The sequence below is a fragment of the Eleutherodactylus coqui genome, chromosome 7 (genome assembly GCF_035609145.1).
Source record: "Eleutherodactylus coqui strain aEleCoq1 chromosome 7, aEleCoq1.hap1, whole genome shotgun sequence".
NCBI classification, from domain to species: domain Eukaryota; kingdom Metazoa; phylum Chordata; class Amphibia; order Anura; family Eleutherodactylidae; genus Eleutherodactylus; species Eleutherodactylus coqui.
Window position 1 is genome coordinate 14014819 of NC_089843.1, and position 21291 is coordinate 14036109.

The window sequence follows — 21291 nt, forward strand, 5'->3', positions numbered from 1 at the left end:
ACAGCAGCGATACCTAAGCAATACGTAGGCTGCACCCGCGGATGGAAGCTACGTTCTCTATCACCATCAAAAACGGGGACATTTCTGCTTCATCAATCTGTGTCTAATATTCCTCCTCCTCCTCCTGCTCCTCCTCCTGAAACCTCACGTAATCACGCTGAACGGGCAATTTTTCTTAGGGCCACAAGGCTCACTCATATAATTTTTCTAAAAATTTTTTATACGTTTCAATGCTCTTAAAAGCGTTGGAACTTTAACTTGAAACAATTTTTCGTTAAACTGGGCTGCCTCCAGGCCTAGTTACCACTTAAGCCACATTAACCAAAGCGATTAATGGGTTTCACCTGCCATCTTGGTTGGGCATGGCCAATTTTTACTGAGGTACATTAGTACTGTTGGTACACCAATTTTTTTGGACCCTCACCTACAGTGTAATCATAGCAATTTCTATGTTCTTCGCCTGCACTCATGGTACAGAAAGGTGTGTGGGGTTGGCCTACACTTTAGCTACATAAATGTAACTTAGGCCTTGGCTATACTGCAGCTACTGAAATGGAACTGAGACTGCGCTCCCACTATACTGCTGCTTCGGAATTGTTCCTGGGGCCTGTGTAGGCTGCTACTATTACTTAAATGGAACTTAGACTATGCTCCTCCTATACTGCTGCTTCGGAATTGTTACTGGGGCCTGTCTTGAGTGCTACTATTACTGAAATGGAACGAAGACTGCGCTCCCACTATACTGCTGCTTCGGAATTGTTACTGGGGCCTGTCTTGAGTGCTACTATTACTGAAATGGAACGAAGACTGCGCTCCCACTATACTGCTGCTTCGGAATTGTTACTGGGGCCTGTCTTGAGTGCTACTATTACTGAAATGGAACTAATACTGTGCTCCCCCTATAATGCTGCTAGTGATATGTTAGTGGGGCCTGTCCTAATGCTACGGCTGAAATGTTACGAATTATGGGCTCTGCCTATACCGCTGCTAATGGTATGTCTCTGGGGTGTGGAAACAGAGGCTTCACAAAGACATGATGGCGGCGAGGCCATTTCCCACCAACGCGGTTACTGTTAAGGTGCATATAACCACGGACACGTGGAGAGGACACGTAGTGCCTCAAAAACATCCCCCTCCTCCTCCAACAATGAAAACATTCTTGGCAAATGCCTTTGCATTGGTTCGTCTGGTGGCAGTCCAAGAATTTCACCTTTACCGACACAACAAGAGAGCCCCCCCACCACCCCCCCCGCCACGGCCCACTTAATCCTGGCCACATTCCGAAAACCAACAAAATACAACTGCGCTACTAGGTCCGCAGTCACCACCACATTACCACCAACGCGGTTACTGTTAAGGTGCATATAACCACGGACACGTGGAGAGGACACGTAGTGCCTCAAAAACATCCCCCGCCACGGCCAACTTAATCCTGGCCACATTCCGAAAACCAACAAAATACAACCGTGCTACTAGGTCCGCAGTCACCACCACATTACCACCAACGCGGTTACTGTTAATATACATATTACCAGTCTGACTGGGGCATGCAGACACCTTGACAGAATGAATAGTGTGTGGCACATAGGTTCCCCATTGCTATGCCCACGTGTGCAGCTCCTGATGGCGGTGGCACAGGATTCTATTTCTCATTGCTTCTGTACAGCATTGTGGGCTATCGCCCCGCCCCTTTTAAGGAGGGTCGCTGCCTAGCCGTGCCAACCCTCTGCAGTGTGTGCCTGCGGTTCCTCCTCATGGCAGACGCACTTATAAATAGACATGAGTGTGGTGTGGCATGAGGGCAGCTGAAGGCTGCGCAGGGAGAGTTTGGTGTGCGCTGTGGACACTGCGTCGTGCAGGGGGTGGGGGGTTGGGCAGCATGTAACCCAGGAGAAGTGGCAGCGGAGTGTCATGCAGGCAGTGATTGTGCTTTGTTGGAGGTAGTGTGGTGCTTAGCTAAGGTATGCATTGCTAATGAGGGCTTTTCAGAAGTAAAAGTTGTTGGGAGGGGGCCCCACTCTTGCCGGTATTGTGGCTTAATAGTGGGACCTGGGAACTTGAGATGCAGCCCAACATGTAGCCCCTCGCCTGCCCTATCCGTTGCTGTGTCGTTCCCATCACTTTCTTGAATTGCCCAGATTTTAACACATGAAAACCTTAGCGAGCATCGGCGATATACAAAAATGCTCGGGTCGCCCATTGACTTCAATGGGGTTCGTTACTCGAAACGAACCCTCGAGCATCGCGAAAAGTTCGTCCCGAGTAACGAGCACCCGAGCATTTTGGTGCTCGCTCATCTCTAATAAAGGCCAATTTAAACCAAAACAGTGTTTTAATACTGTGGCTCTGGGGCCCGGGTACGAAAGTTCAGTTGCCCCCCCCCCCCCCCCCTCCACCTGTACCCGTACCTATACCTAAGGCCGCCTGCAGACCGGCGGAAATCCTGCGGCGGGATTTCCGCCGCTGGAAGCCTGCATAGGATTGCGTTAACAAACGCAATCCTATGCAGGCGGCCGCAGTTTGGCCGCGCGAAATCTCTCGCTGCAAACAAACCGCGGCATGTTCTATTTCTGTGCGGGGCTCGCAGACTCACCCGGCCGCCGGCTCCGATCTGCGCATGCGCCGGCTGCCCGGCAGCCGGCACATGAAAGAGCCGGGGCCGCTAGGCGCGGGTGAGTACGCGCTTGTCCCTGCAGGCGCTCGGGTCGGGTCCCACGGCGAGAATTCAACCCGCTCGTCTGCAGGCGGCCTTAACCGGGCTAATTTACATACATGATGCAGCCCCTTGGCGTAAGCCTTCTCGATATAGCTCATTTCCTGGTAACGTCTTAGGCTGCTTTCACACGGCCGCGAAAATCACACAAGATTTGTGCATTGCAACACGTACAAATCGCTCAGACATATGACCCCATTGTTTGGAATGCGATCACACGCACGGGCAATCTTTAATTTTTTGTGTGTGTGTTATGTTTTCATGCGATGCAAAAAAAGTCTGATGTGATGCAAGCTGGTTGTAACACAAAACCCCTCACAGCACACGCTGGCATAGTTTTACGGCCCAATATCAGACTCACCTGTATGAAATTAGCCTAAGGCCGGTTGCACACGGCTAGATTTGCATTGCGGAATATGGAGCGGGCTCCGGATGCCGCCGCATGTACCGCCCCTAGCATGCTATGGACATTAATTGCAGTTTTCCGCTCACGGAGGAAACCTCACAGCATACTCTATTTTAGTGCAGATTCTGCACAGACGGCCTCCATTGAACCTAATGCAAGCCGTGCGACCCGCCGCCCTGACATTGCGGAGAAGCCATTGGCACCCGCGTTATCGCCTAGCGACGGCGCTGGCAAGTCAGGGATTTAAAAAAAACTGTACTGTGCAGGTCTGACGGCTCCCCTTGTGGACCATCCGCAGTACAGAAAAAAGAAAGAAATTACAGGTCCGCGCAGATGCCAGCGGGGCACAGCCTTGGATCCCGCTGCGGGCTCACGCATGCAGAATCCGGCCCAGTTGTGTGCAGCCGGCCTAACGCTGTGTGCACGGATTTTGTTGCATTTTTGAACCACAATTAAAATCACATCCCAAAACCGCATGCACTATTATAAACCGCACGGGGATTCAAGCAGTACAGGCGGATTTTAAACTGCATGCAGGTTTCTGATGCGTTTTTCAATTGTGTGTAAAGTGTTCAAATATACAATATATACCCAGGTTATACCAGCTATACATATATATTTATTTATTTGTATATAGTGATATGGAGCATGCTGGTATAACCTGGGTATCTCCTGTATATGATTATATATGTACAGCTGGTATAAGTTATACATCTCCTGTATATAGTGATATGGACCATGCTGGTATAACCTGGGTATCTCCTGTATATAATTATATATGTACAGCTGGTATAAGTTATACATCTCCAGTATACACTGATGTGGAGCATTCTGGTATAACCTGGGTATCTCCTGTATATAATTATATATGTACAGCTGGTATAAGTTATACATCTTCTGTACATAGTGATATGGACCATGCTGGTATAACCTGGGTATCTCCTGTATATAATTATATATGTACAGCTGGTATAAGTTATACATCTCCAGTATACACTGATGTGGAGCATGCTGGTATAACCTGGGTATCTCCTGTATATAATTATATATGTACAGCTGGTATAGGTTATACATCTGTATATATAAAGCTGAAAGCCCTCACTGACTCACTGACTGACTGACTCACTGACTGACTCACTGACTCACTGACTCACTGACTGACTCGCCAAAAGTTCTCCAACTTCCCGATATCGTAGAAACATGAATTTTGGCACAAGCATAGATTATCTCCAAAATAGGAAAAGCTAATAGGTCACAACTCGATTATTCAATTCTAGCGCAAAAGAATTGGCGTCGAAATTTTACGTACATAATCTAAATCTGTCACTTCCCAATGTCATAGAAACGGGAAATTTGGCACGGGCATTGAATATGACATAAATAGGAAAAGTTAATAGGTCCCAACTTGATTATTCAATTCTATGCGCAAAAGAATTAGCGTCCAAATTTTACGTACGGAATGTAATTTCTTCCCTTTCCGGTGTCATAGAAATGGGAAATTTGGCAGGAGCATTGATTATGCCATAAATAGGAAAAGCTAATGGGTCCCAACTCGATTATTCAATTCTATGCGCAAAAGAATTGGCGTCGAAATTTTACGTACGGAATGTAATTTCTTCCCTTTCCGGTGTCATAGAAAGGGGAAATTTGGCATGAGCATTGATTATGTCATAAAGAGGAAAAGCTAATGGGTCCCAACTCGATTATTCAATTCTATGCGCAAAAGAATTGGCGTCGAAATTTTACGTACGGAATGTAATTTTTTCACTTTCCGGTGTCATAGAAACGTGAAATTTGGCACAAGCATTGATTATGTCATAAATAGGAAAAGTTAATGGGTCCCAACTGGATTATTCAATTCTATGCGCAAAAGAATTGGCGTCAAAATTTTCCGTACGGAATCTAATTCTCTCACTTCCTGATGTCATTTTATATGAAGGAAACGTCGCATGGTTGCCTCCACGTGGTGTTTCCTGGGTATCGCAGAGAACTATGCAAAATGGTGAACATATGTTTTTCCTCAGTATCTCTAAAGTAACCACGACTTCATAAGATTTTCTGTGTGAACACCAGATAAACACCAGTACCAAATTAACTCGGGGTATATCAGCTAGTCTCCTCTATATAGTGATATGGAGCATGCTGGTAAAACCTGGGTATCTCCTGTATATAATTATATATGTACAGCTGGTATAGGTTATACATCTCTTTGTATATAGTGATATGGAGCATGCTGGTATAACCTGGGTATCTCCTGTATATAATTATATATGTACAGCTGGTATAAGTTATACATCTCCTGTATATAATGATATGGAGCATGCTGGTATAACCTGGGCATCTCCTCTATATAATTATATATGTACAGCTGGTATAAGTTATACATCTCCAGTATACACTGATGTGGAGCATTCTGGTATAACCTGGGCATCTCCTGTATATAATTATATATGTACAGCTGGTATAAGTTATACATCTCCAGTATACACTGATGTGGAGCATTCTGGTATAACCTGGGTATCTCCTGTATATAATTATATATGTACAGCTGGTATAGGTTATACATCTATATATATAAAGCTGAAAGCCCTCACTGACTCACTGACTGACTGACTCACTGACTGACTCACTGACTCACTGACTGACTCGCCAAAAGTTCTCCAACTTCCCGATATCGTAGAAACATGAATTTTGGCACAAGCATAGATTATCTCCAAAATAGGAAAAGTAATTGGGTCCCAACTCGATTATTCAATTCTAGCGCAAAAGAATTGGCGTCGAAATTTTACGTACATAATCTAAATCTGTCACTTCCCAATGTCATAGAAACGTGAAATTTGGCACGAGCATTGATTATGTCATAAATAGGAAAGGTTAATGGGTCCCAACTCGATTGTTCAATTCTATGCGCAAAAGAATTGGCATCCAAATTTTACGTACGGAATGTAATTTCTTCCCTTTCCGGTGTCATAGAAACGTGAAATTTGGCACGGGCATTGATTATGTCATGAATAGGAAAAGTAATTGGGTCCCAACTCGATTATTCAATTCTAGCGCAAAAGAATTGGCGTCAAAATTTTCCGTACGGAATCTAATTCTCTCACTTCCTGATGTCATTTTATATGAAGGATACGTCGCATGGTTGCCTCCCCGTGGTGTTTCCTGGGTATCGCAGAGAACTATGCAAAATGGTGAACATATTTTTTTTCCTCAATATCTCTAAAGTAACCACGACTTCATAAGCTTTTCTGTGTGAACACCAGATAAACACCAGTACCAAATTAACTCGGGGTATATCAGCTAGTCTCCTGTATATAGTGATATGGAGCATGCTGGTATAACCTGGGTATCTCCTGTATATAATTATATATGTACAGCTGGTATAGGTTATACATCTCTTTGTATATAGTGATATGGAGCATGCTGGTATAACCTGGGTATCTCCTGTATATGATTATATATGTACAGCTGGTATAAGTTATACATCTTCTGTACATAGTGATATGGACCATGCTGGTATAACCTGGGCATCTCCTGTATATAATTATATATGTACAGCTGGTATAAGTTATACATCTCCAGTATACACTGATGTGGAGCATTCTGGTATAACCTGGGTATCTCCTGTATATAATTATATATGTACAGCTGGTATAGGTTATACATCTATATATATAAAGCTGAAAGCCCTCACTGACTCACTGACTGACTGACTCACTGACTGACTCACTGACTCACTGACTGACTCGCCAAAAGTTCTCCAACTTCCCGATATCGTAGAAACATGAATTTTGGCACAAGCATAGATTATCTCCAAAATAGGAAAAGTAATTGGGTCCCAACTCGATTATTCAATTCTAGCGCAAAAGAATTGGCGTCGAAATTTTACGTACATAATCTAAATCTGTCACTTCCCAATGTCATAGAAACGTGAAATTTGGCACGAGCATTGATTATGTCATAAATAGGAAAGGTTAATGGGTCCCAACTCGATTGTTCAATTCTATGCGCAAAAGAAGTGGCATCCAAATTTTACGTACGGAATGTAATTTCTTCCCTTTCCGGTGTCATAGAAATGGGAAATTTGGCATGAGCATTGATTATGTCATAAATAGGAAAAGCTAATGGGTCCCAACTCGATTATTCAATTCTATGCGCAAAAGAATTGGCGTCGAAATTTTACGTACGGAATGTAATTTTTTCACTTTCCGGTGTCATAGAAACGTGAAATTTGGCACGAGCATTGATTATGTCATAAATAGGAAAAGCTAATGGGTCCCAACTCGATTATTCAATTCTATGCGCAAAAGAATTGGCGTCGAAATTTTACGTACGGAATGTAATTTTTTCACTTTCCGGTGTCATAGAAACGTGAAATTTGGCATGAGCATTGATTATGTCATAAATAGGAAAAGCTAATGGGTCCCAACTCGATTATTCAATTCTATGCGCAAAAGAATTGGTGTCGAAATTTTACGTACGGAATGTAATTTTTTCACTTTCCGGTGTCATGGAAACAGGAAATTTGGCAGGAGCATTGATTATGTCATAAATAGGAAAAGCTAATGGGTCCCAACTCGATTATTCAATTCTATGCGCAAAAGAATTGGCGTCGAAATTTTACGTACGGAATGTAATTTTTTCACTTTCCGGTGTCATAGAAACGTGAAATTTGGCACGAGCATTGATTATGTCATAAATAGGAAAAGTTCATAGGTCCCAACTCGATTATTCAATTCTAGCGCAAAAGAATTGGCGTCAAAATTTTCCGTACGGAATCTAATTCTCTCACTTCCTGATGTCATTTTATATGAAGGAAACGTCGCATGGTTTCCTCCACGTGGTGTTTCCTGGGTATCGCAGAGAACTATGCAAAATGGTGAACATATTTTTTTTCCTCAATATCTCTAAAGTAACCACAACTTCATAAGCTTTTCTGTGTGAACACCAGATAAACACCAGTACCAAATTAACTCGGGGTATATCAGCTAGTCTCCTGTATATAGTGATATGGAGCATGCTGGTATAACCTGGGTATCTCCTGTATATAATTATATATGTACAGCTGGTATAGGTTATACATCTCTTTGTATATAGTGATATGGAGCATGCTGGTATAACCTGGGTATCTCCTGTATATAATTATATATGTACAGCTGGTATAAGTTATATATCTCCTGTATATAATGATATGGAGCATGCTGGTATAACCTGGGCATCTCCTGTATATAATTATATATGTACAGCTGGTATAAGTTATACATCTCCAGTATACACTGATGTGGAGCATTCTGGTATAACCTGGGTATCTCCTGTATATAATTATATATGTACAGCTGGTATAGGTTATACATCTGTCTGTATATAATGATATGGACCATGCTGGTATAACCTGGGTATCTCCTGTATATAATTATATATGTACAGCTGGTATAGGTTATACATCTCCTGTATATAGTGATATGGAGCATGCTGGTATAACCTGGGTATCTCCTGTATATAATTATATATGTACAGCTAGTATAAGTTATACATCTCCTGTATATAGTGATATGGAGCATGCTGGTATAACCTGGGTATCTCCTGTATATAATTATATATGTACAGCTGGTATAAGTTATACATCTCTTGTATATAGTGATATGGAGCATGCTGGTATAACCTGGGTATCCCCTGTATATAATTATATATGTACAGCTGGTATAGGTTAAAAATCTCCTGTATATAGTGATATGGAGCATGATGGTATAACCTGGGTATCTCCTGTGTGTGTGTGTATTTGTATATGTGTAAAATATATATATATATATATATATATATATATTTAAATAAAAATATTAATATATTACGCAGCTGCTATAACTTATACCAGCTATACATACATAATTACACTCCCTTCTGTACTCACCTCTGCAGCGATGTCTAGGCAGTCTGTAAATGAAAGTCCCGATTCTTTGATCACATGACCGGTGCCAGCTAATGTGATTCGCAACCAAAGGTCCTTCACTCTTATTTACCGGCTGTGCATGCATCGCTCCTGAGGTGAGTAGAGCCACACTAGCTCCTCCCCCTGGTAATCTCGGCTGGCAGTGACTGATAGACTGCAGCTCTGACCACTCACAGTCGCAGCCTATCAGTGGGAGGAGCGCACCGTAGGAGTCTGCAACCTGTAATTGGCTGCCGACTCCACGTGTAACAGCCCTCCCCTCTGCAAGTGCCGACCTGCGCTGCTGCCTCCCCACCTCCCTCCGCCTCCCGCAACAGACACATTGTTGGCCGCAGTGATCACGTGCCCGACAGTGCCGAAATGCACACACTGTACATTTTGAATATGGCAGGGCCTCTGGGCCCCTCAGCGCAGGGGCCAGGTCGCCATTGCGAACCCTCACGGTACGCCAGTGCTGTGGCTGTTGCACTAATTTACTAATGTCAGTTATGGCAACCCACTTACCTACCCACCCACTCATTTACCTACCCACCCACTCACTTACCTACCCATCTACCCACTTACCTACCCACCCACTCGCATTCATTATTCATAGAAAAAATTGGGAGAAATATTCTCTGTGACCCAGATTCGCCACGAGCGGCCGGCAGATCACAAGCGTTCACCCTCCACCTTCAAATTCAGTATATTGTGACAGCCTAGCAAAACTCTCAAAGTCTGCAATCCACATCCAACCACTGGGCGACCGCATGTAGACCCGTGCACCAGGGACATCTTGCCATAGGGTACTGTGAACTCGTCGTCTCGTGCTACACAATGAGCGGAGAGGATGGACAAGGACGCACTCATCAATGTCCATCAGCCTTTGTACTAAGTGACTGACTGAGCGCTCTGTCATTCAGGGGATCTCCTCCACAACGCTGCCAACTCTGCTTTTGGCGTTGGTGAATATTTCTCTGTGGCGTTCCAGCTGGTCGGCACCGTATTCTTCATTGTCTGGTATGCTTTTGGTAAGTTCTTAATGAAAAGTGACTAATAATGGAATTTTACAGAAATCAATGTTAATAGAATCCAAAATGTTTTGAGCAATAAACAATAAGAGCCCTAAAAAAGGAAAGACTAGCAGGATTATAGTACGGGGCAAAGAGGAGTGCTAAAGCTCCTTGGGGTCCAGCTAGAATTTACTTTGAACCACACTGAATGGCCCCTTCATTAGAGCCCCGGCCCTCTCATGATTACCTATGTGGAGATCCTCCCCGTGACCCCGGAGTGCAGCATCACATGACAAGTCTTCTGTGGATCCGTGTCAACCACATGGAATCCTGCGCTTACTTACACCGTATCTACTAATAAAGAGACTGACCCCAAGTTTGGATGAATCAAGGCAGCGGTATTTATTATCGGGTTTTTTACCACTTGGGGAATAAAATGACCAATAAACCACTTAATTTTAATATAACTTCTGTCTTGAAGACATGATATATTACTAAGACAGTCCCCAAGTACACCTGTCCACCCGCCTAATGCTGGCGACAATCCCCCATTAACAATACCGCCACAATCGGGGGGGAGGGGGGGAGCTGCTTCTCTCAGCCAAAGATGGCCCTTCCACCTCTGCTGCTGCCTAAATCACCTCTGGTAAGGCCCCACCTGCTGGACCTGCACCAATCCACATCTGCTGCCAGGCTCTCTGCCCTGCCTGGCAACCGGATGAGTGTTCCCGCCATTTTCTTAGAGGAGTGCCGCCCCATAATGCCTGATAACTGATGTGAATGAAGGGAACGTTCCTGACCCGCGCAGCTCCCTCCATTCACTTCTATGAGAGCTCTTAAAACAGCCAAGTATGCTCCAATAGAAAAGGGAATGTAGAAAGCGGCACTGCCAGCCCTCCATTCACAGCGGCTGTTCTGGAGATACGGCCGGGTCCGGTCGTGGGGATCCACATTCATTATGGCATATCTTGTAGAGATGAGAAGATCTCTAAGTCATGGTTGTATCGTCATGGGTTATACAGGACTCCGCGTAAACCTACCGCATCACTTAAAGGGATTGTGATGTCACTGTTCCCAAACGTTCAGTTCTGCAGTGAATAGTCATGTCTGACATTCTGGTTGCTAGGGTCATCCTGCCTAACAACCACGAACTCTTCCATGAGGTTGTCAGGCAATGCATTACCTAGCAACCACTATGATACTACATATTGTGGTCTGCTCTATGTAATAAGATGTATATAAATGTGTACCTTCTGTCCCATTATAGGAGGCGTTCACAGTGTATTCTGGGCGGTAGGCTCCGCCAGCAGCCTTATTGTAGGGATGGTGATGATCATGAATTGTGAGTATTAGGAGAATTTCACCGCACAATTATATCTACTGTGGCAAGGGGGTTTCTCGTCTGCCAATCGCTGACCTCTCAGACCGGAAATGGGCACCAGCAGTGTAGAAATACTCCAGGATGCCCACCAGCATTTGTCAGTACAGCAACGTAGACGGCGTACACAGCATATCACACAAAGACCATAATTCAGCGTATACAAACCAACAGGGTCCTGTCACTAACCCCGCCTAGAGGGCTTCTTCCTCTGTCAGACAGGTGACAGGCCCAACTGGTCTGCACCGGACCTCCGACTCCAAGTCCCTTACGCGGCTCCTTAACCACCTCTCTGGCTAGCAGCCAGCTTTCTATCTCTCTAGAGTGTGGCAGGATCTACTCCTTTGATGTTAGGTCCTGTCACACCCATAGGTGTTAACCCTTTCAGACAGGCTAAGGTTAAAAAAACAAAAGCAGTAATCTGCACTCCAAGGCCCTCTACAGGCCACTCTTGGTACTGCTTTACCACACTACATAGGAGAACATGATAGAAAAACGTCTTTTCCGTATCTTAAAGGGGTATTCCCATCTTATAAAGTGATGCGTAATGAACGAGGGGGGTGGGGAGGGTTAAATAATTTTGATTAGAACTATAAATGAATAATATTCTCTTTGGGGTTTCAGGTTCCAGGTGTCATTTGGGCTGTCTGCGGAGAGCCTTGAGACACGGCCCTCACTTCCCGATGCCTCTTTGGCCGCTCCTGATTACTTGTTCGATTGTGGTGGCATTTTCTGTAATATGTAAGTGTCTATACCTTGGTAATGACTCGGCCTTCCGCTTTTTGGACATACTCCTGAGCACAACTATCTACATTCACTACCAATTTTACCACCAGTCTCTCTCTTCAAGTCCGTGTTTTAGAATTCTTTTTGAGACTGTCTAGATCCTTATATTACAGTTGGGTGACTCTGGTTTTGCTAATATGAGATTCGTTTTCTTCCTTCTAGACAAAGGCTAATTTGCATATTGTTGTTCCCATGAAGCATTGACTGAAAAATAGGTCTCTTCAGTGAGAACTAGTATGCTGCTGATAGTCTAGATAATATTGTTCTACACTGAATGGCTACTTTATTAGAGACCCCCATCTAGTAGCGGTGGACCTCCTTTGGCCTTCAGAATCACAATTATTGTGGTGTAGATTCCACTAAGTGATGAATTTGTTCATCAGGAATCTCGGCCCCTGCGGACAGGAATTTTCTTGTAGTTGCCGCAGATTAGATGGAGGTGCTGACATGTTCTGTTCGGCAGACAGGAAGGGGTAGGGGTGCCTCCAGCCTTTCTTCTGCCTGAGGTGAATAGTGAAATGGTATCCCCCACCCAAAAAAAACATTACCTCACTGACAACAAAGAAAGCGTAATTATATTATATATAAACTAATAACCCAATAAAAGAATTAAAATGCTCTCTATCTCTCTCTCTCATATCTATCGCTCTCATATATCTCTCATATCTATCTCTCTCTCATATCTCTTTCTATCTCTATCTCTCTCATATCTATCTCTATCTCTCTCTCATATCTCTCTCTATCTCTCTCTCATATCTCTCTCTATCTCTCTCTCATATCTATCTATCTCTCTCATATCTATCTCTCTCTCTCATATCTCTCTCTCTCTCATATCTATATCTATCTCTCTCTCCCATATCTATCTTTATCTCTCATATCTATCTCTATCTCTCTCATATCTCTATCTCTCTCTCATATCTATCTATCTATCTATCTATCTATCTATCTATCTCTCTCTCTCATATCTCTCTATCTATCTTTCTCTCTCATATCTATCTCATATCTATCTATCTATCTATCTATCTATCTATCTATCTATCTATCTATCTATCTATCTCATAGCTATCTCATATCTATCTATCTCATATCTATCTATCTCTCTCATATCTATCTCTATCTCTCTCTCATATCTCTCTATCTCTCTCTCATATCTCTCTCTATCTCTCTCTCATATCTATCTATCTATCTCTCTCTCTCATATCTCTCTCTCTCTCATATCTATATCTATCTCTCTCTCCCATATCTATCTTTATCTCTCATATCTATCTCTATCTCTCTCATATCTCTATCTCTCTCTCATATCTCTCTCTCTCATATCTATCTATCTATCTCTCTCTCTCTCTCTCTCATATCTCTCTATCTATCTTTCTCTCTCATATCTATCTCATATCTATCTATCTATCTATCTATCTATCTATCTATCTATCTATCTATCTATCTCATACCTATCTCATATCTATCTATCTCATATCTATCTATCTATCTCATATCTATCTATCTATCTATCTATCTATCTATCTATCTATCTATCTATCTCATACCTATCTCATATCTATCTATCTCATATCTATCTATCTATCTCATACCTATCTCATATCTATCTATCTCATATCTATCTATCTATCTATCTATCTATCTATCTATCTATCTATCTATCTATATATCTATCTATCTATCTATCTATCTATCTTAGAACAGTTCATTACATGAATGCAGTACCAGAATCAAGCTCGCAACATAAATACAATACCAGAACCAACATCATAAGTACAGCACCAGAACCAAGTTCAATAAAGAGATCAACTCTCAAGCCAGCTATCTTGTGCTTCCTAAAGGACCTGAACAATGGTAAAGTATGATGGGAGTTGTCAGTTCACAAACAAGAATGCTACTACCCATCATCACTCTACAGCTCATACAGTGACTACATGACTGATGAGAGGCAGAAGTGACAAAATAAACAATGAAACTGTGACTCAAACATGACATCATCTCTAACTAACACAGTGGTTTTCTTTTCCATCTAGTCCAGAGCAACATGACAACTTCTCCTGGATACAATTTTTCTCTTCAGATGTTGCCCCACTAATGTCTTTAATTCTTTGCGTTTTCATATCCATAATCCTTATATTAAGATGGTTCCCCTAAATACTGTATAAGGCCTTAGTCAGACGGGCGTTTTTAGCCGCGATTTGCGCATGCGCATGCGTCCGGCGATTTTATAAAACCATTGCTTTGCAATGGTATCGGACACATGAACGCTTTTTATGCGCTCGTCCGATAAATTATAGAACAAAAAATCGCAGATCGCACCTATCTGCGATCTGCGATTCCTGTTCTCTTCTGTATATGCGCTCAATGGGGCCGGCGGCAGCAGCGCCGACCCCATTGGGAACATATAGTAGACAAATCATTCTTCTCTGCCACAGCTGTAACAGGTGTGGCAGAGAAGAACAATGTTTGCCCATTGAATTCAATGGAGCGGCAATACAGCCGCTCCATTGAAAGCAATGGGCTGCCGGCGTGCGCGGGGTGAATTGTCGGGAAGGGGTTAAATATATAAGCCCTTCCCTGCAATTCATCCTAAAATGTGTTAAAATAAAAAAAAATTGTATACTCACCTTTCCGCTGCAGCCGGAGTCCAGCCGCAGCCGCAGTCAGTTCTCCTGAACTGCTTCTTGGCACTATTCAGCCGGTGGGGCTTTAAAATCCCCGCCTGCTGAATGATCTGCCTCTGATTGGTCACAGCCCTGACCAATCAGAGGCTGAAAACACTCACACACCCATTCATGAATTCATGAATGGGTGAGTGACTGCTGCCTCTCAGCGCTGAGCCAATCAGGGGCAGGTCTGACTCACATCCATTCATGTGAATGGATATTTAAGCCCTTACCGACAATTCATCCCGGGCTCGCCCGCAGCGCATTGCTTTCAATGGAGCCGGCTGTATTGCCGTCTCCATTGAATGCAATGCGCTGGACAGCTCCGGCCCGTTTCTAATGAAACGCGGCTAGGAGCAGATTTTTGGGCGATTTGCGGGCGACTTGCGCGCACCGGTCACGTGATTTGCGGATGCGCATCCGTCATGCGATCCGCAAATCGCGCGAAAAAACGCCCGTCTGACTAAGGCCTAATAGTGCTATTTACAGCGTCCTCTAAGTCATAAATAAGAGTAGCCATATAGAAGGTGCAGGGTGAGTGTGCAGGGACCCCAGCATGGCTTCCTGCATTGCCAATGCTGCTTTTGGCCTTGGTCAAACGGGCGTTTTTTCGCGCGATTTGCGCATCGCATTACGGATGCGCATGCGCAAATCGCGTGACCAGCGCCGAAAAATCGCCCGAAAATCTGCTCCTAGCCGCGTTTCATTAGAAACGGGCCGGAGCTGTCCAGCGCATTGCATTCAATGGGGCCGGCAATACAGCCGGCTCCATTGAAAGCAATGCGCTGCGGACAGCGCTGGATGAATTGTCGGGAAGGGCTTAAATATATAAGCCCTTCCCTGCAATTCATCCAGAAAAGTGTTAAAATAAAAAATATATATATACTCACCTGCTCCCGGCAGCCGGAGATCCGCGCGGCCGGCCTGCAGTGGGTGTGAAGGGGGTGTGACTCAGACTTGCCCCTAATTGGCTCAGCGCTGAGCCAATCAGAGGCAGGTCTCAGTCACACCCATTCATGAATTCATATTATATATTTAAGCCCTTCCCGACAATTCATCCAGCGCACGCCGGCAGCCCATTGCTTTCAATGGAGCGGGCTGTATTGCCGGCTCCATTGAATTTAATGGGCAAACATCGTTCTTCTCTGCCACAGCTGTTACAGCTGTGGCAGAGAAGAATGATTTGTCTTCTATATGTTCTCAATGGGGTCGGCGCTGCTGCCACCGGCCCCATTGAGCGCATATAGAGAAGAGAACAGGAATCGCAGATCGCAGATAGGTGCAATCTGCGATTTCTGTTCTATAATTTATCGGACGAGCGCATAAAAAGCGCTCATGTGTCCGATACCATTGCTAAGCAATGGTTTTATAAAATTGCCGGACGCATGCGCAAATCGGGCGAAAAAACGCCCGTCTGACTAAGGCCTTTAATTGTATCTGCGTCTTAAATCTGTGGATACATTGAACTTTAGATTTTGGGCAGCCCACTGATCTCAGGCAGCCAACAGCCCTTTTGAGTTGCCTGCAGTAGGGAAGGGGCACCACTGGAGACAAAGTACTCAACTCTCCTCATAGATGCAGCACCTCTGGAAAGGGGTCATTGATTCATGCTGCTCTCACCAAATTCTGACCTCCCATCCGCACGATGCAACAGAAATTTGGATCCATCTGACCAGGCGATGGTTTTCCGCTGCTCGGTGATACAAGTTTTGCCCCCTGGAGTCTCGTCTTTTTGTGTCTCTTGGGCACAATGGTGCTGGAGCTGGTGGTCTTGACTGTGCAGTGCCTGTTGGTCCGAACGATTCTTGACATCCTCCTCTGACCGCTTTTAGTGACAGTTCGTTTCCTGCCACAGGATCGCCTTTCGCAGAATGTTTTTTTTCTCAGTCATGCCATTCTCTGTATACTCTCCACACTCTTACATGATGAAACCCCCTGCGGTTGGCAGTGATATCCAGGCCCTCGGCTAGTCCAGCACCGATTACCACTTTGTTGGAAGTCCCTCAGATCGCTGGATTTTCCCATTTAATGTGGATTTACACTGAAACTGATAGATGGAAAACTTGTCCCGCAATTTTATGCCGCACTCCGGGTCACGGCGCTATTTTCCAAACAGGGAAACCCCAAATGTGAGAGGGCAGAGGGCTCTTATAAAGGTCCAGGGGCTTTAATAAAGGGCCATTCAGTGTATATTAACCTAGAGATTCCCGTGTAGGATGTGACGTATATCGATGTATGCATCAGGGCTCCCACCCACTGGCGTTTTTTTCTCCACTGCGATGCGATTCTAAAGTTAAAGTCTCGCATCGCAGTGCGAGATAAATGCAGGCAGATATCCCAAAATTGCTGGGATATCGCTGCGACATCGCCAGTCTTTTCAATGGGGCCAGCGGCAGCAGCGCTAGCCCCATTGAAAAGATATGGAGAATGCCGCGGACTTCTGCCACAGCTGTGACAGCTGTCACAGCTGTGGCAGAAGTCAGCAGCATGCTATGCCATTGCTTTCAATGGGATCGGCACTGCTGCCGATCCCATTGAAAGCAGTGGTTTCTGACAAGCCCCGCAGAATGATTATCGGAGAAGGGCTTGAAATATAAACCCTTCCCCGATAATCATAAAAAAGTGGTTAAAAAAATAATTAAAAAGTTACTCACCTCTCCTGCTGTCAGCTGCGTCCTCCGGCTGGCTCCCCGGCACTGCTACTGAGCTCTTTGTGCAGATTGGCTGAGGGCTCAGCCAATAGCAGCTACTGCTTAGCTATTGGCTGAGTGCTCAGCCAATGACAGATAGCTCTTAGCTATTCATTCATGAATAGCAATATCTTAGCTATTCATGAATGAATAGCTAAGAGCTATCTGCCATTGGCTGAGTGATCAGCCAATAGCTAAGCAGTAGCTGCTATTGGCTGAGCCCTCAGCCAATCTGCACAGCCCTTTCAGGAGGCAGGGATTTTTAAATCCCCATCTGCTGAAAGAGCTCAGCAGCAGTGCCGGGGAGCCAGCCGGAGGACGCAGCTGACAGCAGGAGAGGTGAGTAACTTTTTTATTATTTTTTTAACCACTTTTTTATGATTATCGGGGAAGGGTTTATATTTCAAGCCCTTCTCCGATAATCATTCTGCAGGGCTTGTCAGAAACCACTGCTTTCAATGGGATCGGCAGCAGTGCCGATCCCATTGAAAGCAATGGGATAGCATGCCGCTGACTTCTGCCACAGCTGTGACAGCTGTCACAGCTGTGGCAGAAGTCCGCGGCATTCTCCATATCTTTTCAATGGGGCTAGCGCTGCTGCCACTGGCCCCATTGAGAAGACTGTTGCAGCGATATCGCTGCGATTTCTCGCACTGCTCCGCGAGAGTTTTCACTTACTCTCGCAGCGCAGTGGAGAAAAAAACGCTAGTGGGTGGGAGCCCTTAGGGTCTCACATATTGGTTCCTTACTTCAGTCTGTAGATGATGACACTCAAGTGATTTCTTTTATTTCTTCAGATCATGACATCACAAAGATTTGGACGAAGTGGTACCTTGTGGCGGCACTGATGTCCCTGGCTGTACGGTTTGGACTCCTAGGCTTCTATTGTACGTCCTGGGTTCTATAGTGCGATGCTAACACAAGAAGTGGACAGACATGACTTTAGGGGAAGTTGTGGCAGGACAATACTGCTGCCTCCATGGGTCACAGAGATGACCTACGTCCCTTAGTGAGCAGCCATACGTGCTTTACGGCAGTCACTAAGGGGCCTTAGGTGTGTGCGGGGGGCCTGATCTAAGGCTGGCACAGGAATGTCTGACAGCCGGAGCCTTGCGCTAACAGCTGGGAGTCGAGAAACCTTTTAACCCTTTATATGCCACAATCAATAGCGACCGTGGCATGTAACCGGGTAACAGTAGATAACAGTGGCAATGCGATCGCAGGGTGCCGATGGGTTACCATGGCGGTCAGAGGCCTCTGGATCTGCCAGACATACTAATCGGTCAAAAGTATACTATACTGAACCAGAAATCCAACGATCACCTCTTCAAATCCTTGTGAGCGATAAAAAATGTGTTAAAAAAAAAGTTCAATTACATTTAATAAAAATAAAAAAAGGTAAAACCCTACTTTTTTATAACAGCCCCTTTATCATAGAAAAAATTAAAAAGGACAAGCAAAACCCATGACTTATCACCGCAATCACCTATGACATATCACCGCAATCACCTATGACCTATCACCGCGATCACCTATGACATATCACCGCAATCACCTATGACATATCACCGCAATCACCTATGACATATCACCGCAATCACCTATGACCTATCACCGCAATCACCTATGACCTATCACCGCAATCACCTATGACATATCACCGCAATCACCTATGACCTATCACCGCAATGACCTATCACCGCAATCACCTATGACCTATCACCGCAATCACCTATGACATATCACCGCAATCACCTATGACATATCACCGCAATCACCTATGACATATCACCGCAATCACCTATGACCTATCACCGCAATCACCTATGACATATCACCGCAATCACCTATGACCTATCACCGCAATGACCTATCACCGCAATCACCTATGACCTATCACCGCAATCACCTATGACATATCACCGCAATCACCTATGACATATCACCGCAATCACCTATGACATATCACCGCAATCACCTATGACCTATCACCGCGATCACCTATGACATATCACCGCAATCACCTATGACATATCACCGCAATCACCTATGACATATCACCGCAATCACCCATGACATATCACCGCCATCACCTATGACCTATCACCGCAATCACCTATGACCTATCACCGCGATCACCTATGACATATCACCGCAATCACCCATGACATATCACCGCCATCACCTATGACATATCACCGCCATCACCTATGACCTATCACCGCGATCATAATGACCCGAACTATAAAGCATCATGTCCGTAATCCAACAGGCTGAACAGTGGAAAAAAAGAAATAAACAGTGGAAAAAACGTAAAAAGTGGTTAAAAAGCCACATGTTCCTGAAAATGGCACCAATGGAAACTACAACTCCTGTCACAAAGAGCAGCGCCTCCCACAGCGCCGCGGGCGGGACGCTACAAATGTTTGGGATCTTGGATGCAAATAGAATAATTGTAAGCGTTTTTATTGCAGAAAAATAGTAACCCATTAAAACAAACGACATAAATGTGTAATCGCCGTTACCGTGACGACCTTCAGAGGAAAGGGAACGCTTCATTTATCGCCATCACCATGACGACCTTCAGAGGATAGGGAACGCTTCATTTATACCCCAAAAAGAAAAACGAAAAAAGGTGACATTTCAGTCCTTCCTTCGCCTCCCAAAAAAATGAATAGAGGTCAAACAATCCATCATACGTGCCCCAAGGCTGCACCCTTAGATCGCGTGTCAAACTCAAAGCCCGCGGGCCGAATCCTGCCTGCTGCATCATTTTATGACCCGTGACAAGTTCTGCACGCAAATAGGACAGGCTTTCTGCTTTCCCCGGAGGACACAGCCAGCGCTGGGCAGATGGGCAGTGCCAGCACAGGGAGGGGGTGCCATCTTAGATTCTGAGCTCCGGCACACCTCCACACCGCTCTGTTCAACAACTACTAGGTGGTGGCACAGCTCGGGCATCTCAGACAGCCGTACCCAACACCCTCACCACCCGCCAAGGTCGGAAGCTCTGTGCTGACGATGTATAAGGGGAGAACCCCCATCATAGTGCAGAGCGCTCCGGAGCCGTGCGAGGGGTGGCTACATGTAGCGCTCATTCACACCGGCGGGTGCATTTTGGTCAGTGAAATACACAGTGTGTACAGGTGTGCGCTCGCTGCATATTTGGACCTTCTGGCCTTCTTCACATGAGCGTGACTAATGATGCTCACCAGAGGAGGACGTGATTGTGCCCTGAATGAAGTTGATCCCGTCCTCTGACGAACGGATCCGCGCTATTTACTGTTTTTGCCCCGCTCCCGTTCACAGCGGCACAGGAGATCACCTGCGTCATGTTTGAACAGGCGGGGCAATCTATTGAGCAGGTGTAGATAGTACAGTTGTGTTCTGGACCCGGCCGGATTTGCCACACCTTAGACTCCTCGGATGTGCAAATGCAGCCCAAGATACAGCATGACGTGTGTTTTTGACGTCAGGCAATTGGAGTGCAGCCATTGAACCTACGGGTTTTAATGGTTGCGGTTCCCGCGGCTCACGCGTGCCATAATGCTTGTATGGAGGAGGCCTCTTTTATTTTGTATTTAGCACATACACAAAAAATAAGCACCAGAAGGTCACAGGGATTTCATCTGCTTTCTGCGTATTTACACGATTGAACGGACATTAATGTGCGATCTCAGTCAGTAACACGGAGCCAAATAGGACGTGATGTGTGAAGA

The 21291-nt window shown here is 44.9% G+C and overlaps 1 protein-coding gene across 1 annotated transcript in view; it reads left to right on the plus strand.

Annotated features, from left to right (window-relative positions):
• LOC136573283 (uncharacterized) overlaps positions 1-21291 on the plus strand; it is a 59580-nt gene that overhangs the window by 34609 nt on the left and 3680 nt on the right. The window contains exons 5-8 of the mRNA XM_066574583.1: positions 9969-10076; positions 11326-11400; positions 12061-12177; positions 18370-18459. Of these exons, the coding sequence (XP_066430680.1) occupies positions 9969-10076; positions 11326-11400; positions 12061-12177; positions 18370-18459 (390 nt within the window). The remainder of the gene's footprint in view (positions 1-9968; positions 10077-11325; positions 11401-12060; positions 12178-18369; positions 18460-21291) is intronic.